At 39.3% G+C, this 21,622-nt stretch overlaps 1 protein-coding gene across 1 annotated transcript in view; it reads left to right on the forward strand.

Moving 5' to 3' along the window:
* Positions 1–3,577: 3,577 nt before the first annotated feature.
* LOC128149252 (kinesin-like protein KIF13A) overlaps positions 3,578–21,622 on the forward strand; it is a 91,548-nt gene continuing 73,503 nt past the window's right edge. The window contains exon 1 of the mRNA XM_052804237.1: positions 3,578–3,644. Within this exon, the coding sequence (XP_052660197.1) occupies positions 3,578–3,644 (67 nt within the window). The remainder of the gene's footprint in view (positions 3,645–21,622) is intronic.

A 21,622-nucleotide genomic window follows, 5' to 3' on the forward strand; every position in this document is an offset into this window, starting at 1 on the left:
GCTACCTGAGGAATGTGTCCACTCCCTCTATTGTATGAATACATGGTATAACCATTAATATGGATCTGTTGTTCAGTGGTTCTTTCTGGAAAAATAATTAACAGTATCAAAACAGTATATTTTCTTGTACTAAGCAATCATTTTGTCTGAATGTATGTTTTTATAATCTGTGTAGGTAGATGAGCATCTTATCTCTAAGAATCTTTGCATAATATCATGTGTCCTTTTGCTTTTGTTGCTGGAATCCTAAGCTCGTTTCTGAACATAAATTCTGATCGCAATATGAAGACAGCCACTTAGTCATGCTGTTTCTGAAGAAGCTCTGAAGTAGGACTTCATTATCAAGGAAAGTTTTGTGAATATGGATATTCCTGGATAAATCAAATACTGATAACTCTCACATGCAAAGTGTACATTTGTTCAATTAGAAGTGCATCACGCTTGTCCTGTGAATTATCAGTTTAATAAATGAGGTAGGGTGTGTAAATAGCTGTTTAATTCACAAAATTCAGACAGACCTATTTTGATTGGATGCTGTTACTGAGCACACTTAAGTTGATACTTTTAGCAGATACACATTGTACTGAGGCACTGTAGTTGTGAGAGGCCAGCTTTTTCTGAATTGCTATTTATAGGCTGGCCTGGAATGCTCACATGATGATATTGTTTGTAATCTTGGGTATTTATGTTGCCAGCAATGCTATGGCAAAGAGCTTCTCAGTATTTCCATTATAAAATTCTATTTCCAAGCCATATACTGTGATGGGTTAACCCTGGCTCGATGCCAGGTGCCCACCAGAGCCGTTCTATCACTCCCCCTCCTTCTCAGCTGGACAGGGGAGAGAAAATATAACAAAGAGCTTGTGGGTCGAGATAAGGATAGGAGAGATCACTCACCAATTACCGTCACGGGCAAAACAGACTCAGTTTGGGGAAAATTAACTCGATTTATTACAAATCAACTGGAGTAGGGTAATGAGAAATAAAACCAAATCTCAGAACACCTTCCCTCCACCCCTCCCTTCTTCCCGGGCACAACTTCACTCCCGGATTCTCTACCAACCCCCCAGCGGCACAGGGGGACGGGGATGGGGTTTACGGTCAGTTCATCACATGTTATTTTCTGCCGCTTCATCCTCCTCAGGGGGAGGACTCATCACACTCTTCCCCTGCTCCAGCGTGGGGTCCCACCCACGGGAGACAGTCCTCCACGAACTTCTCCAACGTGGGTCCTTCCCACAGGCTGCAGTTCTTCATGAACTGCTCCAGCATGGGTCCTTTCCATGGGCTGCAGTCCTTCAGGCACAGACTGCTCCAGCGTGGGCCCCCCACGGGCTCACAAGTCCTGCCAGCAAACCTGCTCCGTGGGCTCCTCTCTCCACAGATCCGCAAGTCCTACCAGGAACCTGCTCCAGTGCGGGGTTCCCACGGGGTCACAGCCTCCTTCGGGAACCCACCTGCTCTGGCGTGGGGTCCTCCACGGGCTGCAGGTGGATATCTGCTCCTCCGTGGACCTCCATGGACTGCAGGGGGACAGCCTGCCTCACCATGGTCTTCCCCACGGGCTGCAGGGGAATCTCTGCTCTGGCGCCTGGAGCACCTCCTCCCCCTCCTTCTGCACTGACCTGCGGGTCTGCAGGGTTGTTTCTCTTACATGTTCTCACTCCTCTCTCCGGCTGCCGAATACCGTCTGTCCCAACTTTTTTTTCCTTCTTAAAAATGTTATCACAGAGGGTGTTACCACTATCGCTGATTGGCTCGGCCTTGGCCAGCGGCGGGTCCGTCTTGGAGCCGGCTGGTATGGGCTCTCTCGAACACAGGGGAAGCTTCCAGCAGCTTCTTACAGAAGCCACCCCTGTAACCCCCCCCGCTACCAAAACCTTGCCACACAAAACCAATACAATACCTAGTGCCTAACGTAAAGCTTGGCTTGGAGATTGAGGATGTGCTTCCTCTGCAAGTGGAATAAATGCTGTCTTCATATTTTTGAAAGAGCTATGTGGTTGTAATGACTTGTATATTTCATTATCAAGTTGCTACAACGAATACTGAAACACATGAAAGTTAAAACAGGTTCTGAAAAGTATCCATGGAAAAATGGTCAAAGAATAGACAGAAACTTAAATGTTGCAGTTTGTATGTGAGATCACTCCAGTACAGTGGAATTCAAATCAAAATGTTCAAGGCACAAATGGTTTTGAGCTGGGTTGGTGGGACCCTGTTGGAAATACAGGCCAGAATTAATGTTGGCAATGTGTCAGCATTTTGTTTCAAAGTGTTCTGTGTTCTTTAGTTTTATTAGCTTAGGTTCACTCCAGTTCTTTAGCATGGTGATTAAAAAAAAAAAAAAGGAAAAACTTCATTTGAGGAGAGTAGAAAAGGAAGAGCAGAAAATAATCAAGCTGGCAGGAAAAGAGTACCACTTATGTGTAGTTGTAATAAAATATGTCAAGGCAAAAGGGTGAAAACCAAATTTTTTTTTGTCAGCTGCTTAATGGAATTTTTCTGTCTCTCTTCTACCTATCTTGTTATTTTTTTCGCCCTCCTTTCTAAAATCATTTGAATTGCTTACTTTTCACTTCAGGATATTGATCTTCGGTTGGTTAAGTGAGATAAGGCTTCCCTGTGTTTGTGTTGTAAAGTATTCAGGGCTGAATTTTGTATCTTCTATATTTACTTAGCCTTCAGTTTTATTCTCTAATACCATTTCACCAGTTTAATTTACAACCCAGAAAGAGGTGAAGAAGCAGCTGTGTATAGCAAAGGGTATTTTTCTGCATTTAAACCTGGACTTCACAAGCAAATGAACCTGGTCCTTCTTAAATTTAGATTAAATTTTGAGAAATCTTACTGGTCAGCTTTTGGATCTTGAGCATTTACTTTCTGTTTTAAAGAATTTGTCTTTATTGCTAAGTTAATCTCAGTAACAAACAATGAGAGGGAGGAGCTAAACGTTTTTGTGGAATCTCCTATTGTCTCTTCTAGTTGTTTTTGTGAAGCTCCAAAAGCAGCTTCAAAAGTTCACCTGAATTTAAAAAAAAATAAAATGTACATTTACTAATAATATTCTTTCTAAATTCTCAGTTACTCAAAAGATGTATTTTCCCACTGGTTATGAGTAGAATCTCACCCATGATATTCTCAGGGTGCTGTATTGTTACAACACTAAAAAGTTGTCTTAGGACAACAGCAAATGTGATACTTGAAAAAAGGTCTTTTTTTTATAATTAGGCCCAGGCTTTTACAGTTGCCTTTGTGAAGATTTCTCCCGACAACAGAGGAGCAGAGCAGCATCTTGGAGCTCCAATCCCGTTTGCTTAGTGTCACACCGCTGTGACGGCGTTGCTTGTCAATGCTGATTTTGAAGAGACTATTTTATGGTTGCTCTTTGCATGTCTCTTCTGTTAACAAAGAAAAAGCTGGTCCTCTGAAGTAGCACACCTGGGGGACAGAAAAGGCGGCAGCTATGCTTGTGCTGAGCACGAGTCCACAGTGCTGTCACTGGGGGGGTCTTGTGTTGACATTTCAGTTGAGGGGCTGTTGATGCATCTGTGGCCGTTTATATCTTCAGGCGCATATGCGGGGACCTTTGCTCGCTAGTGCTCACGCTGCTGCAACTGGATCCTGTGAGGTAAAAGTTGGAGGTAACGAGCACTGTCTGCTTCTGCTGTCTACCACTATGATACATGGAGGAATGACCACTGATTGTCATTTCCTTCTGTAAGGGAAAAAGAATCTCTTCCACTTGCCCTCCTATTCTCCCCTTCCCCTGCCCAAAAGGTTGAAGAATTTATTCATTATGTTTGAAATAAAGAATGAATTCATTTTAGAAGGGGATCTGAGTGTGGGATCCTCACTAACAAAACAAAGTCAGGAGATGATTTGATGAGACTTTTCAGTGTACCAAGGAGGCTTTCCCTCCCTCCCTCCCTCTAAAGGGGGTAGAATGATACCAATGATTTTTCAGTTTGACAAGCTGGGGTTGCATTTGCTTTGACATATGCAGTGTTATCGTCCAGAGAATTCTTAGAATGAGAGAGGATTTAGAAAATTCTTGGTGCTTCCTGCAGTGCTCTACAAAAATTACCTCTATTTGTAACTGCCCAAGAGTCAAGAGTTACTGTTCTCATAGTAACTAATGTATTTACCCTAAAAATCTTGATACAGATTAGTCTAAAAAAGTGCCATTTGGAAAAGCTAGGTTTCTATTAAAAGGTGTCATGGTTTAACCCCAGCCGGCAGCTAAGCACCATGTAGCCGCTCACTCACCTCCCTCACAGTGGGATGGGGGAAAGAATCAGAAGGGTAAAAGTGAGAAAACTTGTGGGTTGAGATAAAGACAGTTCAATAGGCAAAGCAAAAGCTGCGCACGCAAGCAAAGCAAAACAAGGAATTCATTCACCACTCCCCATCAGCAGGCAGGTGTTCAGCCATCTCCAGGAAAACAGGGCTCCATCACGCGTAACATTTACTTGGGATGACAAACACCATGACTCTGAATGTCCCCCTTTTTTCTTCTTCCCCCAGCTTTATATGCTGAGCATGATGTCATATGGTCTGGGATATCCCTTGGGTCAGCTGGGATCAGCTGTCCCGGCTGTGTCCCCTCCCAACTCCTTGTCCGTGTCCCCCCCCCCCAGCCTACTCACTGGTGGTGTGGGGTGAGGAGCAGAAAAGGCCTTGATGCTATGTAAGCACTGCTCAGCAGTAGCTAACACATCTCGGCGTTATCAACACTCTTTCCAGCACAAATCCAAAACAGAGTCCCATACCAGCTACTATGAAGAAAATTAACTCTATCCCAGCCAAAACCAGCGCAAAAGGTTACCATTTTTATGTATCCTTGTTTTGTGCACTGAACTTATTTTTGGCTTAGCTTGACAGTAATTTTTTATACAGCTGATGTATAACTAAAGGAAACATTATATTGAGCTTTTGAGTTTTGGTTGTACCTGTTAGGGACAGATTCTATTGCCTAAAAAGAGGGGGTTTAGATTAGGAAAGACACATTAAATATGAAATAATTGCTTTTCTGCTTTTCTGTTGACTGGTTAGCTACAGGTGTTGCACAGAGGAGTCTATACAGGTGTGTTCATTAAGACATGTAGAGAACATCCATTTTTGTGGGAGGTAGCACAAGGTACATTAAGTAGAACTGAATTGCAATCCCAAAATGTAGCCGCTCAGTTTACAGTACAGTAATGGAGATGGAAAGCTGTGTCTGTATTTGAAGGAAGCTTTTGTGTGTTACATTTATCTTGATCCTCAGTATTTACAAAGTGAGGGATAGAAAATCTAAGATGCCTGTAAAAATTTCCATTGCAACCTGTTGAGAAGACAACTGCGAAAAGCAAGTATTTTTAGTCCTTCGGATTATGTAGCAAAAACACTGTCTCTAGCCTTGCTTTTTTCCTGGAGTATTATTTCTTGGATGCAGCTTTTGAGTTTTATGGTGCCATGAATCTGTTTGCAACATATTTTAAAAAAAAAAAAAAAAAAGTACTGAATATTGCTTCATATCCCAAGCTTTAGATTTGATTGTGCAGACAGGTCCTAAGGTAGAAGGATATTTTTGCTGCATTTCACAACTCGGTACTATAATTTTGGTTTTGGACTTTTGTATTGTCTTTTTTCAAATTGCTGCATTTTTTAATCTGCAACTTTTTCTTCTGACACAATGGTGAATGGTGTGTTAGTAATGGCATCGTCATTTCAGATAGTTGGAGAAAGCTGATCGAGGGGTTCTGCAGTTAAATTATCAACAATTTATTTAAAAAATTGGCGTGTAGCAAAAGCATTGATAGCATTTTTAAGAGTCAGACTTAATTATTTTCTACAATGCTTTTCAGCAATTCCTACGTGAATGGTATTGGGTGGATAGTTTAGCTAAGGCCTTGCACATGATTTTGTTCCTTTTGTGAGGGACGTATTCCTTCTGCAAGTTTCCTTAGCCTCTTTGTACAAAGACTTCAGGAAGATTCAAGACTCAAAATAATTTTACAGGTTCCAATGAGTTATCTGAAGCTAACAAGGTACTGTATTTGTGCTTCAAGTGTTTTGGAGGAAGAGAAGCTAGTCACAACCCACGGACTGTGACTTTTGATTTCTCTTGGTTAATAAAAATCACAAACTCAGTAAGCATGAGCCATGTGTCCAACTAAAATCTTCTCTCCCACCCCTGCACATCTCATGTGGAGTCCTGAAGAGGTCTCTGCTTGGTCTGGTATTTCTTCTTTTATAAATGAACTGGAGAAGGGGTGAATACTGGTATGACAGAATATATTAGCGGCACTATGCTGCTGCTGTTAGAGCACGGCAGCTACAGAAAGTTGTGGGAGGACCTTCAGGTGGGTTGTGGCTGGCTGATAACAAGGTACATGAAACTCACTGTGAAACGCAAAGCTCTTATGACCTTACGTACCCAGCTGTGGTTTCTGGACTCCCTGTTCTCAGAATCATCTTGGAGTTATGCTTGTTCAAGGGAAACATCAGCTTAGCGCTTAGCAAATGGGTGAAAAATGGCAAGGGACTGTAACGACCTGCTGGGGGAGCATGTTGGGAAAAAGCAGGGGACGAGGGAAGAAGCTTCATGTCACTGTGCAGCTGCAAAGTGATCTTGACTGCTGTGTTTTATTCTGGCCCTCCTGTCTCAAAAAGGTGTGCTGGAGCTAGAAGAAGGAGAGAATGGCAGTAAGGGTAGTGAGCTTATAGACCACTTTTACATGAGGAACCAATAAAAAAGTGCGAAGTCTTTGGGCTAGAAGATGACAGCTGGGGAGGGGAAAGGGGTATGGTTAGAGGTCTGTACACCCACGAACAGCAGGAGGAATGATTTACTGTCTGTTGTCTTACAGGAACCTTAAATTATCAGGAAGTGGGTTCAGAACAAATATAAAGATATGCCCATAATTAAGCTGTGGACTTTGTCACAGGATGGTGTCACTTTCAAAAGTCCATGTGATTAAAAAATGGTTAGGTAAATTAATATGGAAGAAAAATATTGAAGGCCATTAAGCTCAAACATACCTGTTAATTCCATCTGAAGTTTCTCATTGCCTGTGGCTGGTGAGAGTGCCTGTGTTCTGCAGCTGCACTAGGCTGCTGTGCTGAGTTTTCGGCTGTGTTCATCTGGTGGCTTCATTAAAGGGTCTGATGACTGTCAGAAGCAGCATCTGCCCCTTTTGTGATGTGCCAGTGGCCTAGCAGTCAGTACAACTTCACCTCTCTCTCCCCTGGTTCATGTTCCCAGTTGCATGTTGACGTTTACTGTGCACATTGCCTGCATTGGTACAGCTGGTTTCTGCTTCTGTAAACTAAATCACTGCAGATAATTTTTAAAGTAAAGAAAGGCAAACTGACACTCCCCCCGACATTCCAACCCCTTTTGCCCCACATTTATCTGGCAGAGACACAGCCAAATGTGACAAGACTGTGGCACTGAGCTGGGAACAAGAAGCTGGAGAAGAGCAGAAACTTCTTAAACTGGCTTTGCCTCTTCAGCAGTTATGGTGAGGTATTCTTAGGGCAACTGTTGCCAATGTCTGTAAGTCTGAAGCTTACTCATTCTGCCTCAGACTTGAAACAGTGTACACACTTGAAACCCTACCTGTTTTTCCTCCTCCCCCATCTCCCACAGAGATAAAACTATTTCACCTGCAGCCTAATTAAAGATACAATCTCTGCTTTCAAAGTTTTCCTTTCACTGTTTCTGAGATGTTCTCAGAAGCAATTTGCTAGCTAAAGTAGTTCTTCAGCTTTCAAAAATTAAGCTATTTCTGTGGTTCTTGCCTCCTTCTTTCTTATCTCTAATGCAAACTGAAATTTGTCATAATTCATCCCTTTGCAATCCACAGAACACCTAGGCAATGGTTCTTCAAGAGTACTGTAGGAATATAGCAAAGACTAGAGAGAGTTATGCTTTCTATGCAAAAATATTTTTGTTTCTACAAATATATATATTTTCCAAACTGTTTAAATGCTAATGTTACTTCATAAGCAATGCAGTATAAATACAACATAGGAACTGTGCCATTCTAAAAGACACTTGGTAGAACCTTTTTTGGAATATTCTCTACGTTTCAGATTCACTATGTTTAAAAAATGCAAATTCAAACTGATTTAAGATGGCTAGAGGACTGCAGAACCTGCATAAAAGTGTACTTAGAGCTAGGAGCAAAGCATAACACATGAGAGCATGTGTAGAAAGCTGAGTTGGATTGAAGTGTTAAATTATGGGACAGTGCTGGTACAAGAACAAATAAATGAGATTAAATTTCTTCAATATCGAAAATCGGGAAAGCTTTCTGGACAGCAGGAAAGTGAATAGCCTTCCATGAGGCAGAACAGCATAACTGACTTTGAATTGTTCATATTCCATCTCAAAAGACTTTATGGCATTGTTGCCTGTGACGGTTGTAGACTATATAACCTGGAGATCCTTGCTCTATGTTGTATTGCTTTATTCAGCCAGTTAATATGTATTGGCAGATGTGATCTCACTTTTTAGCTTTAAGAATAGATGTAACTAATTTTTTGTATCTGTCTTTTCAGGAAATACTGACAATCTGTTTAAGTTCTTAAGTAATTCTTTGATCACATTAATGACTTGTGCACCATAATATTTTGACCTCTTTCTAGACTTTCTTAAAAGCCATCAATGTCTATGAAGTCTGAGATGACTTCGGTTTCTCTTATGCTATCTTGTAATGCTCACTAAAACTGCATTCTTGCTGTGCTTGTGATCCGGTGATCCATATGTCCACATTTACTCTGTGAAATCAACATTTCTTACATTGAGAACTGCTTGTAATACTTTATCTGGAATTTTACTTTTGACTTACACTGTAGCATTGCTGTTTGTTTTCAAACAAATTGCAATTTTTATGGGACAGAGGCCAACTGTTTTCTGTGTACTGTAAAAATGAAGTCTTTTGTAACAAAACAAATAATTATAAATTTTATGCCCCTCGTCTAAGTTTGAATGATACACTACAGTTGCTTGCATTTAGCAGTGGACTCGTTCTCCACCAAGGCACTTCAAAGCTGTAGCTGTCTTCCCTTAACTTTATAGACAGAGTCTGTATGTAAAGTCAGCAGTGTATCAGCTTTATTTTAACCATTTATATTTCTGACTTGCACATGCAAACTTTATTTTTAAAGAATTACTTGAATTTGTACCTTATCCCTTGTGGCTCTTACTGAGTTTTCTTTCGGGGTTTGTCTTTAAACATTTCGTTTGCACTGGAGCTGTACAGAATCGTTACTTTCTTAGTAATGGCTGTGACCATCTGCTTAGAACTAAAGAAAATAGAGATTTACATTAAACTCCCTTTATCTGCCAGAGCAAACTGAAAATTGCTACTGGGATGTTAAAGCAGTACTGTCCAAACTTGTTCACTGAAAATCAATAGGTGAAACCTGGATGCCACTCCTTGCCTGATAATGTCACTTGATGGGCACAATGAATAATTGTCAGCAGGCTGACTGTATCTTTTTGGAGACATGAAGAAATTTCAGGCATAAAACCCAGGTGTGAAACCCCACTGAAGGTCGCTGGGCTGCCACAAATTTTATATTCCATGTTGAAAATGTTTTTCTGTAAAACTGATACATGTGGGTTGGTGTGGGGAGCACATCATCTAAGGATTTTTAGAGGTGGTTTTTATTGACTTTTTTTAATTGACACAAGTCTGGGATGATAGTAATGGTTACAAATGCCTGATTTACAGACCTTGCAGATCATCTCTTATACTAATGTCCATGCTACTACTCTATACCACAATATCTTTGAAAAATTGATTTTAGTATTTTTCACAGAAGGGTTGAGGTTGGCAGGGACCTCTGGAGGTCATCTTGTGCAACCCCCCTGCTGAAGCAGGGCCACCTAGAGCCAGTTGGCCAGGACTGTGCCTGGATAGTTTCTGAATATCTCTAAAGAGGGAGATTCCACAACCTCTCTGGGCAAGTATCACAGTGAAAAAGTGTTTCCTGATGTTCAGAGTGAACCCCCTGTGTTTCAGTTTGTGCCCATTGCCTCTGGTCCTGTCACTGGGTACCACTGAGAAGAGCCTGACTCCGTCCTCTTTGCACCCTCCCTTCAGGTATTTATATACATTGATGAGATCCCCCCTGAGCCTTCTCTTCTCCAGGCTGAACAGCCCCTGCTCTCTCACCCTCTTCCGGTAGGAAAAATGCTCCAGTCCCTAATTTTTAACTTTTTAACTTTTTAATTTTTTTTCCTGATTGTATTATTCTCCAGCATATAAAGCCAGGCTTCCTTAAGAACATGAATTCAACCATTTACAATTCAATTAGATCTAGAAAAAGAATTTGCTTGATACTGGATTCAAATATCATTTGGGTCTTTTAATCTGTGATCTGCTAAGGTCATATATTCCAGTCATAAGATGATCCTTGGTTTTTTCAGCCCTGCAAAGATGTTAGACTCTTACTGTTGCTACAGGTCTAAATATTTCCTGTTTTGTTGTACATAAGGGTGTGTACTTCATTTTTCGGTCCAGGAAAATTTAGGGATCTTGTTTATTTTTCCACAGTGCTAGTTGTAGTGGTTGCATAGAATTCTGGAGTGTTGTCACTCCTCTCATGCATGTCTTACTGTATGGCATGTGGCGAGGAGGTAGTTGTTGTTACTACCAAGTGCATGGTATTACATACATAACATAACGCCTGCTAGAGGGGTCTTACCTGCACGCTTTGCTGTAAAAAAAGGAAATGTTTGTGTCTCAAAGTAACGTAACATTTATACAAATTGTCACAAATTCATGGCTCATTGGGGAAGGGACAGCCTGGTAACTTTTGTTGGTCTCAGCTCCCGTCTTGTATAGGATGTGTTCTCTGACAAGGTATTCAGCCCAGTAAGCCGTTTACCTCTCTGGTGTCTACCAGAAAGGCATCTAACCTCTGTCTGAAGCCCTCAGATGGAAAATCTGTTAGTGCGGTTGCAGTTGCCACCCTTCTCTGTTAGAAATTATCTATTCTGAGATCCTAGAAATGAGTTCAGGTTGTGCTTTTCCCTGCTAGGTTCAGTAACTTAGTGCTTGATGTCTTCTCTTTGTGCAGATTGTTAGCTGCCTTGGCAGTTGTTCTCTTTTTGTTAACTGATAAACTTGGAGCACACACTATGAAGAATTTTTTCTAGCCTTTGGGTAACTTTTGTGGTTCATTTCATGGCACACTAGGTTGCTAGAGCTACCTAGATTACTGCCTAAGCTTTGTAGAGATCGGTGAAGAGATCTCTAGAGATCTCACTTGTATGAGTGCTATACAAGAATAAAGTCTCCTCAGTACTTCTAGGTGTTGGTCTTGCAACAACTCAGGAGACCTTACTCACTTTGTCTGTTTCTGTAGAGTTGATTTGAGTTTACATTCTTGGTATATTGTTCCACACAATAAACCTTTTTTATCCCATGAATCATCATCATCGTCATCTTTCTCTGCATAGTGTCCACTTTCTAACAAATGGTAGCAGTTGTTAATGCTGTCTGTTAAAGCAAATAATGTACTCTCAAAGTCACCAAAACATCTGGTGTTGCAGTCAGCTGAAATAGACTTTCTTCTGCAAAATCTTTTTTGTGAAGTGATGGAAATTGCTATGCTAATGTGTATTGTCATCAAAGCTGGGGAAAGTTTTAATTTTTAATACAAATTAATGAACAGTATTTTCTTTCTGATAAGTTCATTTGATATTCATGTCACTAAAAACACATTCTAGGATGAAACAAAATAGTAATTTGTGAATTTTGCTGAGTCTCAGACAACTTTTTCATACTACAGTTATATTTAAAAGAATGCTAACATACATTTGCAGAGCTGCGTGAAAGGATGGAGTGTCAAGCCCAATTAACATCTCTCTTGAAATCTCATTAGTAACATAAAGTAGATGAAATTTGAATTATTATTTTCCCTGTTGTGGTAAAGGAATGTGACAGTGAGACTTGGGGGTTCTTGTCTGTTGTCCAGCCTGAACACATGGTCAGGACTGTTGCACATGTATCTTCAGAAACTTCTCAATTATGTCCTTGTCTTGACTGAATAAGAAAATATGCTTGCCTCCCAGCAAAGAGAGTGACTTTTTTTCTTTTATTTTTTCTTTTTTTTTTTTTCTTTTTTTTCCATTTAATGAGGAAAGTAAGGTGTTACAACCAAGATTCAGATCCAGTTACATGGTTAACACCTACGGTGTAGTTGTTTCCAGTATATAGTCTTTCCACTGGCTAGAGATCTTCTGTCTTGATCCCCATCAATGAAGCTGCTATTCGCTGTTTATATCTTTGTAGCAAATTGTAATGCTTGAGTTTTGAACAGGCAAACTAACAAAGTCGAATTTTATTTATGAAATGCTATGTTGCTCATCAGATTTCCTTGACATGCCTTTGAAGGTGATCTGTCTTGCAATAAATACTCTATGTAGTGATAGAATAGCAGTATATTTTTCAAACAGCTTTGAGCGCTACCTACACAAGGAGTATATCTCTACTGCAGCTTAGTGTTTTGATGGTTCTTACAGGCAGCATTTGTGAAAGAATTTCTAAGGAGTGGTAGCATTGAAAGGGAGCATTTTCCATTGATGTTGGAGACTTACAAGGTAGTTAATAGCTGGGAGTAGCTAACCCAAGTGACTGGTTGGTTGGGTGTGAGTCTGAATAGAGTTTTGTGCACAGAGCTGAAATGCCAGTTAATGCTTGGGGTGTTTTTCTCCTCAAGAGCACTAGTAATAAATGCAACAGAATAAGAATAATGGGTACCTAATAAATGCCACTGTAATTTTATTCATGCTTCTAGAATGTGTTTCCATATGCTTTCCAGAACTATAGTATGTTTGCCCTGGCAGCAGTTTCATTGCATTCAGGCTAAGAATCATTCAAAGCTAGTCTTAAAAGCTAATAGATTTTGGGTTCCGAGCCTGGACTTTTTTCCCCCTCCCTCTTTTCCTCATCCTGATTAGTTAGTAAAAACCTGATTAGTTAGTAAAAATCTCCTCATTTAGGTTCTTTTGCATTTAGTTTTATTGAAAAGGAGGGAAAAACAATCAGTTTTAAAAGAGCCGGGACTACTTGGTAGCATAACTACCATTGGTAGGAATCATTAGGTAGACTTGCATTCCTTTGCCTTTTTGTTATGAGGCTAGCTGGATGTTAATATGAACAAACGTAATATACTTGTGATTGTGGTTATGCTGTGCTTCTAATAGGTGTAGCAGGTTTTCATTACAATAACTAGAGTCTTGGATAAGTTTTGAATGAGTATGATTAAAGACTTGGAAAATAGATTATTTAACATGTCAGGTTCTGGGTGGGGTCTCAGCAGTCAGGATTCAGTCAGAGCTCTTTTATGACAGAGCAGAATGACAATTTTAGTCAGTTTTTGCCTTTGCAGTAAAACTAAACAAAATAACTGAAATGGGATTTTTAAATTTTTTTTTTAAACTTATTTCATGTGGGAGGGTAGGCAGAGAATATATATATACATTTTTTTTTGTGAACTTTCTAGCAAAGTGATGGATTAATCTTTCTGCTTATGGGTAGTAACTGTTCTAAGCTGATCACTGTTTGCAAAGTGGCATGCTGTTGCATGTAGGACAGGTATTGGCCCTTTTTCAGGCTGTCAGTAGAAGTTGGTTTTACATGAACACCAAGGCTTCTGTGTAAATATTAGAGCCACTTGAACTTCAACAGATTGCTGGCATTGGAATAACAATGCCTTAGGCAGTAAATATAGTTAGAATTTGGGAGTGAAGGTAAATTAGAGACTAATTGTGTTCCAGGGCAGTTGTCGCTTTCTGTTCTCCATCTTGTAAATGTCAGGATATAATGCCTGTAACTTATTTTAATGAGCTTGTGTTGGTTTCAAAACCTGTGGTGCTTGCTTTTGGGGGGGGGGGGGGGGATAGTTCATCACTGCTGTAGTGAATGAACTTAAGTTCTAGGAGTGTTATGGTCAAAATATCCAGGCATTTTCTAGGTTTCTTTTGTGTCACGAAAGTCACTCTGCTACTGTAATGTCTATTTTGTTTAACTTGCACTGTGGTATTGGTCATTCTGATTTCAGTGTCTGACTTCTTTCTCTTTGCATGTGGTGGGTTTGCAGTAGGTTTGCAGTGAGTAGCACAGCTTCTTGATACAGTGTTTCCATAAAGCCTGAGAGAGCAATGTGTTTTTACCATATGCATCTGTTTCTGGTGGTGTTTCTGATTATGATCAGCTACGACCATTATGCAGGCACTTCCTCAAATTGCTTGACTTGTTAAAATGTTTTTCTTTTGCTGTTCTTCAAAGGATTATTTTGCCTGTAGAACGGACTTTTGTTGGGTAGAAGAATTAAACAGATACAGGGCATGTGCTGCCTGCCTTATGCAAGAATATAAAGTAACTAATTATCTATATTTGTGTATGTATGTGTGCTCATACAATATGTAAAGTAACTCCTCCAGGATCCTGGTATCGAATTGTGATGCCAACTTCATTAGTCAGTTCTACAGGAGGTGCCCCAGCCAAGCACAAAGGTGGGATGCTGTTCCCTTTAAGGGCATTGCCCCTGCCATTTCCTTTGATCATCTTCTGCATTTAGAAAATAGAAAGGCAAAATGGGCAAATAAATGTTCTTTTTCTGTGTTCTTTGTAGAGAAAATGGTGTACTGCCAGTAGTTTGCAGTACGTGATCATCTGAAACTGTTACTGTGGCAGACTGCGATCTTTTTCTGCATAGGTGCTTTTGTTAAGTAGTATAGTGTCCATTAATAATATTTAGGCATGCTTTTTAAGATGCTTGGTATCAAGTCTGCAAGTAACAGCCTGCAGTGATAAACCGTGAGACAACGAAGGGTCCTAGAGCTGTGTGATCTTACTGTGAAAGACAGGAGAAACATCATCTCTTTGCTTTTACATAATTTAAGCTGTTTGCAGTTAGGAGTGCTGAATGTCTGCTGTCTCTGCTGCAGCCACTCTGAAAGCCTTATATACGTGGATAAACAAACAGTGCAGTTACTTCGATCCAGTAAAGCAAGGTGGACTTGTTATAATGGTCCTACCACTGGTTTGTTCCCTTGCACTCTGCCTTTGAGCGAGGCAAACACACACTGCTGGCGATATTCTCAGCTTGAGTTGTAAGGCAGCCTGATTTAAAAAAAACAAAACAAAATTAAAAAGCCCTCAAAAAATACTATAATATTGCTTTTTAACAGCTGGTCTTCAGATTCCAGAGATGCTGGAGCAGTGCAATGTAAAAAATACTATTTTTGTCTATCAGGATGATCTTTTCAATTTGCTCATCTTTATGCTTACAGGGGAAAGAAGGAAGATTGTTTTTTCAATTCATCATATAAAAACCTGAAGACTTCTCTCCCTTTTCTAATATATGGTAGTTGCTTGTAATAATTCTTTTGACCAGCAGTCCTGAGGAGTATATCAATGACTATGTAGCCACTATGTGTAAACACTTAATTATGTATTTGGGAAAACAGTGAGTACCATGAATCTGCTGTGGTTGCACGTGACGAGAGCAAAAAGGTTATTTCAGACTCAGTGTCTTAGATGATGATTTCTGGTGTAGTCAGCTTAAAAGAGCAAGCTGCAAAGCTACGTGGTTCGTTCGTCATCTGCTATAGATCCTATGTGTGGTTACTTAACATAGCTGGTTATGATTGCTTCATCTTCATTAACTAATTGTGAGAAAGGAAAAGAATCCACCCAATACTTTCCAAAATGTGAAATAATTGCAGTACAATTGTGACCTACTTGGCTTCTCAGCACAGCTGAATTGGAGATGATTTGGGCTGTGTGGATATTGTTCCAAAGAATCTAAGACCTGTTTTTCAAAGATGCCTTGTTCCTCTGTCTCCTTCAATGGGGAGTACCTGGTTTTACACCTACGTTCTTGTTTTTAAACATACTTTGTCTCTACTGCAGGTGACATTCTTGACTGGGGGTAGGTGGGGTGATGAAACCCAGTTATATGGAATGGATGACGAAAACCAATTCTTTCAAGTTTTTTGGTGCATAAAATGTTTTTCCTTCTGGTAGAAGTGACATTTGGTTGGGAATGCTGGTAACACTCACTAAGGGACAAAAACCAGGTGTAGTTCTGAAAATGATTAAGTCTTTAAGATGACAATATCATGTACTTCTGGATGCTCGTAGTGCAAGAGTGTCTTCTGTTGCTTCTTATTGCATGGGACTAGTTTTCTAGTCAGAATATGTAATGCCAGCTTATATTACCTTTTTATATGACAAAGGGAGACTCCTGTGAGAAAGTATAGGTAGTTTAAAAAAAAAAATCAAAACCAAAAACAACCAACCTTTGCTGTTAAACTACTAGCAAAGCTCACTCCTCTCATCATGTGCTGTCACAGGCAATGGGTAGATGGTAGAGAGAAAATGTGGATGCAGTCAGGAAGACTTCTCATGCATGTGCTAGCATAGAACATGAGAACTGCCATTTTGTGAATCACTTCTCTTAGCAAATGTGAGAAGCATTATGACTTTAGTTTCAGCAGTAGGCAACAGGAAAAAAAAAAGTTTGCATTAGCATAAAGCTTTCTAGAAATTGGTTTTCTCCATCTGGATAAAAAGTTGAGGTAGCTACACACTCTGTGATCTTGATGTGTGTTAGCCAAGCCAGACAAGAGAGGCTTAATATTGTTGTGAAAGATAAAGCCTGAGTAGATACCCTCAGCAGATACACTGCTCAGTAGAGCTAGAAAATCATTTTAGTGATATTTTACTAAAGTCATGATGAAGGACAAAGGCAGGAGGAAGTTCAGAAGCTCAGTGGGTTTTGTGGTTATTGAAATTCATGCTTTTCCTCTGCCCCTGTGAGAATATTTTCCAGGCTCTTGGTGGTATTTTACTTTGGTTTTGGTTCTAGGCATGTGAGGAAAAGTCAGTCTTCCATCTGAGCATGCAGATGGAAGATGCCCTTTATCAGGTTATACTAAAATCTGCTGTTATGCAGATGCATTACAAGGTCAGGTAATGCTGTGATAATTTCCTGAAGTGTACTAGCTGTTCACTTTAGAGGATATTTTGTTGTCATTCAGAAAGTATACCTGCACGTTGTCATTGACACCATGGATGATTAGACATGGAATTAAAAATTCTGGGAAATAAAAATTTTAATTGTTGTATCTCTGTGATCTGTTGTCCATCCCTGCCCTCCCAGCCCCAGCTTTGACACTGAATCACCATGTTTATATGGTCAGTGTTTGGTAAAAATTGATACAAATTTAATTATTTATGAAGCTGAAAGCTGCTGGTTTCTGGGATAGGAAAGAAACCATGAAGCATATATTAAAAAAAAAAATAAAACAAAGAAAACCAAAAAACTTATGTGAAAAATTGATTGAGGCTAATGCAGGTTTTATAGCACATCTTTAAGCTGCTACAGATGTAATTTCTGGTAAACTGTAAACAGTTCTTTATTTATTAGTCTGAGTCCTTTAAGTGAAGAAAGAATTTTGGAGTGTGTCCATCTGAATCACTGCCAGGATAATGGTTACAGTGAGTTGGTTAGCTGGAATTTCCAAATATCTTTAAAAAAATCTATCCTGTGAACCTATATAGCTGACTTATTCCAGAGGCCCTTGATCATATTACTGCTGGTGATACTAGCAGGTGACTTGTGGAGCTGCTAGTTCAGTCTTAATAGCCAAAGAGTTTGGAGCAGTAGGATGTGACATATAGTAGAAAGCTGCAGCTCCTTGTGCTTTGAAATCCAGGAGATCAGTGGTGAACATCTTTCTTCCAACTGGGAAGCTCTGCTGTCCACCAGTGGTTTAAAAAGTCACTATTATGCTTTTCTTAAAATGGACATCAGAGGAAAATAGGAGGAAACTTCCTAAAAGGTAGTGGCTTACATTGCTTAAGTAAATATATTAAGAAATGTGTCAAACCATTTGTTGACTTCAGTGATGTTCTGTACCTTTTCCAATTGAGGCTTATAAGAATGATCTCAGGAAAAAAAAGAGTTGATAAACTTTCTGTTGTTTTTTACTTCAGTTAAACTGTTTAGGGCTTCTGCTGAACCTGTACAACAGTCTATCAGGAATTCCCTAGGAAACGTGATGTATTCTGGAATTATTTTTCAAGATATGAGTGTATTTAAAAGCTTTCCAAAAAACCTTGGATGACTTCCTTCAATAGGAACTTCTCTTCCAAGTAGGAAATGGAAGTTTAGAGCTGGTGCTGGGGCCCTGGCTAGACAAGCCGGTAATGTTGGACTTTTCATCACATCTGAAAATTGATTAAAGTGAAAAATATTCAAGGTACACCTAAATGTATTTTTCAGTTAGATAAAAGTGCATTCTGCACAAGTTATGAGCCACCTGGACATGAGCTAGCTATGAACTGAGTCTGTGTAGCTGCTGTTAATGAAAGAGTAAAGCTGCAATGAGTGGTTTGGCTCAGAGGCAAAGTATGCTTGCGTTATGCCAGTACCATGTACCAGCTATGTAACTTCTGGTTTAGGCAGACATGTCATCTAAGGTACGAGCTGAGAGTGGGCAGAAAAGATTGCGTAAGATGTTATTTGCGGATTTGCATCTCTTCAGCTTTTTTTGCTGAGCCGTTGTATTGTGGGTTGCTAAGAAAATGGCTCAAAGTGGTTTTTTGTGTTGGTTCCCCCCCCCCCCCCCCCCCCCGACTTGGTGGAGTTAGTATGTGTCATCTGGTGGATGAAAGCATGGCTCGGTCCTGCATGTTTCTGCACTGAGACTGTAGCCTCTTGATATCTGAATTTTGTATAGTGTGTCTGTTGCTGGATGGATAGAGGCCTTTTGTCCATATCCTTATCTTATAAACCTTACTACCTTCTCTGTGCTGTTATGTCTGTAGACCTTTCTGGTTGTGTTTTCTCTTCATCCACATTTGTATGTTTTTTTTCTTGATGTGAAGAGCAAGTGGAAATTTCTTCTGTGTATCACTTCAGGCTTATTTCAATACATAATTTAAACGTATTTCTAAGGTTGTAGTTTTCATGAATGGCCTAAGTCAGTCTAATTCTGCACCATATTTTCACCTCCTCTCTCGCATTGGCGTTAGCAAGCACAGGGCTGCACAGTGAGACAGGGCAGCGATCTCACTTGAAACCAATCCCACCAAAAAAACCCCAAACTGATTTAATTTACTCTGTGGCCATATGGCTGCCAGCATAAGCATAAAAGCATTTAAGAAGGACAAGTTGGAGTACTCTGAGCTGGTGTCTTTAGTTTGGGGGTTTGTTGTCTCTTTTATTTCTAACAGCACTTGCTGGAGTTGTGTGTGAAGGGTCATGGTGTTTTTGCGTTGGCTTCCTATGCTCTGTGTAGGCTTTCTGTGGCTAGGGAAAATACAGGTTTATTTTTCTTCACACTTCTATAATCTCTACAGGAAACGTTTGTTTGACTCTTACCTTGGTCTTGCACATGTAGCGCTGCTGAAGTCAGTGGGGCTTCACCCTGGCACCTTGGTCTGCCAGTTTTGCAGTCTCAGTTTATTTGCTACAAAAGATGGGCTGTGTTTTGACTTCTGTGCCAATATGGATTCTTGTCTTCCTTCTGGAACTCAGTGCTGTTAGATTTTTACACCTGTAAGGAATCTGACATTTTCCTTTCTTTTTAGTGTGGGGCTGTATTAGTAATTAAGTAATTACTGGTTAAAAATCTGTGCTGTATCATATAAATATCTTCTGATTATTCTTCAATACATTGAGGATTACAAAAAAGTTCAGTTTATAGTAATGATGTACACTGACGTTGTTTCTTTTCTTTTTCTTTGCTCCCTTCCCTTTATGCGAATGGTGTATTTGTACTTCTTGCCATCGTTGCTGATTTTTTTTGCCATCATCTAGAAAACCGCCTAAGGTAAGTATTTTGTCTCTTTTTGCATTTGTACCTGCTTGAAAATGTTGAGCAATGCAGAAGTGTTGGGTGTATTGCTGTAGTATGTGATCAATACATCTTTGATAAAGGAAAAGACATTAAAAAAAAAAAAAATCTGTTCCTCATACTTCTAAGTTAAAGACTTCATCATTCCAGAAGAATACTTTTTAATCCAACTGACATGCAGGCAAGGCATGTGACTTGTTAAAGCTGTGACCAGGACAAGCCATGATTTTAATGTATTTATAAAAATGTTTGAAAGAGTAAATAAGTATTGTGTGTAAAACATTTCATTGCACATAATTCTGCTTAAAAGTTAAAATACTGTTTTTAAAAGGTGGCAAAATACATCTAGTAGGAAACAATTGAGGATACTAAGGAATTAATAATTTGTGTACAAGTGGCCAAAGTGCACCAGAATTTGCGTAGAAAAGATTCTCTGTGTTGTTTGTAATGCAGGGGAAGGGAGGTAGAGTGAGTGTTATGTACCTATTGGGATAGAGAAGGTGCCTTACTGGGACGACAAATACAGTATCGGTACAGGGCTGGTAGCAATGATAAGGTAAAAGGACTGTGTGAACTACATCTTGTCAGCACATGCAAAACACTGTATTGGTATTTTGCTTCAGCAATTTAATGATGGTTTTATCCTTTCTGTTTCTGTTGGATGGTACTTTTGACAGCAGAAAGCTGTAGTTAGCTCTTGATGAGGTTTTATTTTACATTATTCTCTTTGATTTGTAGATCTTCAAGAAACAGTGTATGCACGTCTGATGGGACTTCTGCAGGTGTAGCAGAACATTATGTAGACCTGGGAATAGAAATTGGGATGGATATTGATCTATATATCTCTTTTATATGCCTATCTATGTACTTTATGGTTCAGATAGCTATTTTATATGTGTGTGCATTTACATATAAAAATTCTAAATATCTATTGCTTTGATTAATTTTTTTAAAGTGTCAGAAGAAAACAACTTCTCAGTAAGTGATGTGTAGTATTCCCAATAGGCAGGGAAGAATGGAACAAACCCTATTTTAACATGAATTGAAATAATCATATTTGAAAAAACAAACAAAAGTATGTAATTTAAGGTCACAGCAGGTGAAAATGAGTAACACTGATATTACAGTTTAAAATGGTATGCTGTACTGATTTATCCCCCCCCCCCCCCCCCCCCGAATGATTGAATTTCTTAAAATGATGGACCTGGTTTTTAGTTTCTCAGGTTCTTTTTAAAGCATTTAATAAAGTTCTTCTATTGATCCCAGTTAATATATCTAATACAAAAGAGTTTGATCATTGTTAAAAATTCTTAAAAAAGCAAAAAAGTCTCCTTCTTTCTGTTGTTGTAATTCACAAAAACTCTTTTACAAGAGCTTTCATTTTTTTGTAGTACATCATTCATCTTCCATTATAAGCAGATAACTTTATTCTTGACGTTATGTAAAAGCTTAATTATGGCATTGCATTTCTTTGACAAAAACATAACAGCTGCACACTTATGCATATATGCCACATTATCGTTAGGTATAGTTAGAAGGTCATTAACATCCTTATGCTATAATGCCGAAACTTAAAATGTTGTATGAAATGTTTGTCAGTTTGTGACAGAAGAAGGTTCTTGCCATCAGTGGAAATAGGCTTTGTGAGTTTGTAAAGTTGTGATATGAGATTTGGATGTTTCTTGATTTATACAGGTTTTTATACAGTGCACATAGTTGATCATCTTCAAATTGGGATTTTTTTTA

Source organism: Harpia harpyja, chromosome 1 (assembly GCF_026419915.1).
Source record: "Harpia harpyja isolate bHarHar1 chromosome 1, bHarHar1 primary haplotype, whole genome shotgun sequence".
In the NCBI taxonomy this organism is placed as follows: Eukaryota; Metazoa; Chordata; class Aves; order Accipitriformes; family Accipitridae; genus Harpia; species Harpia harpyja.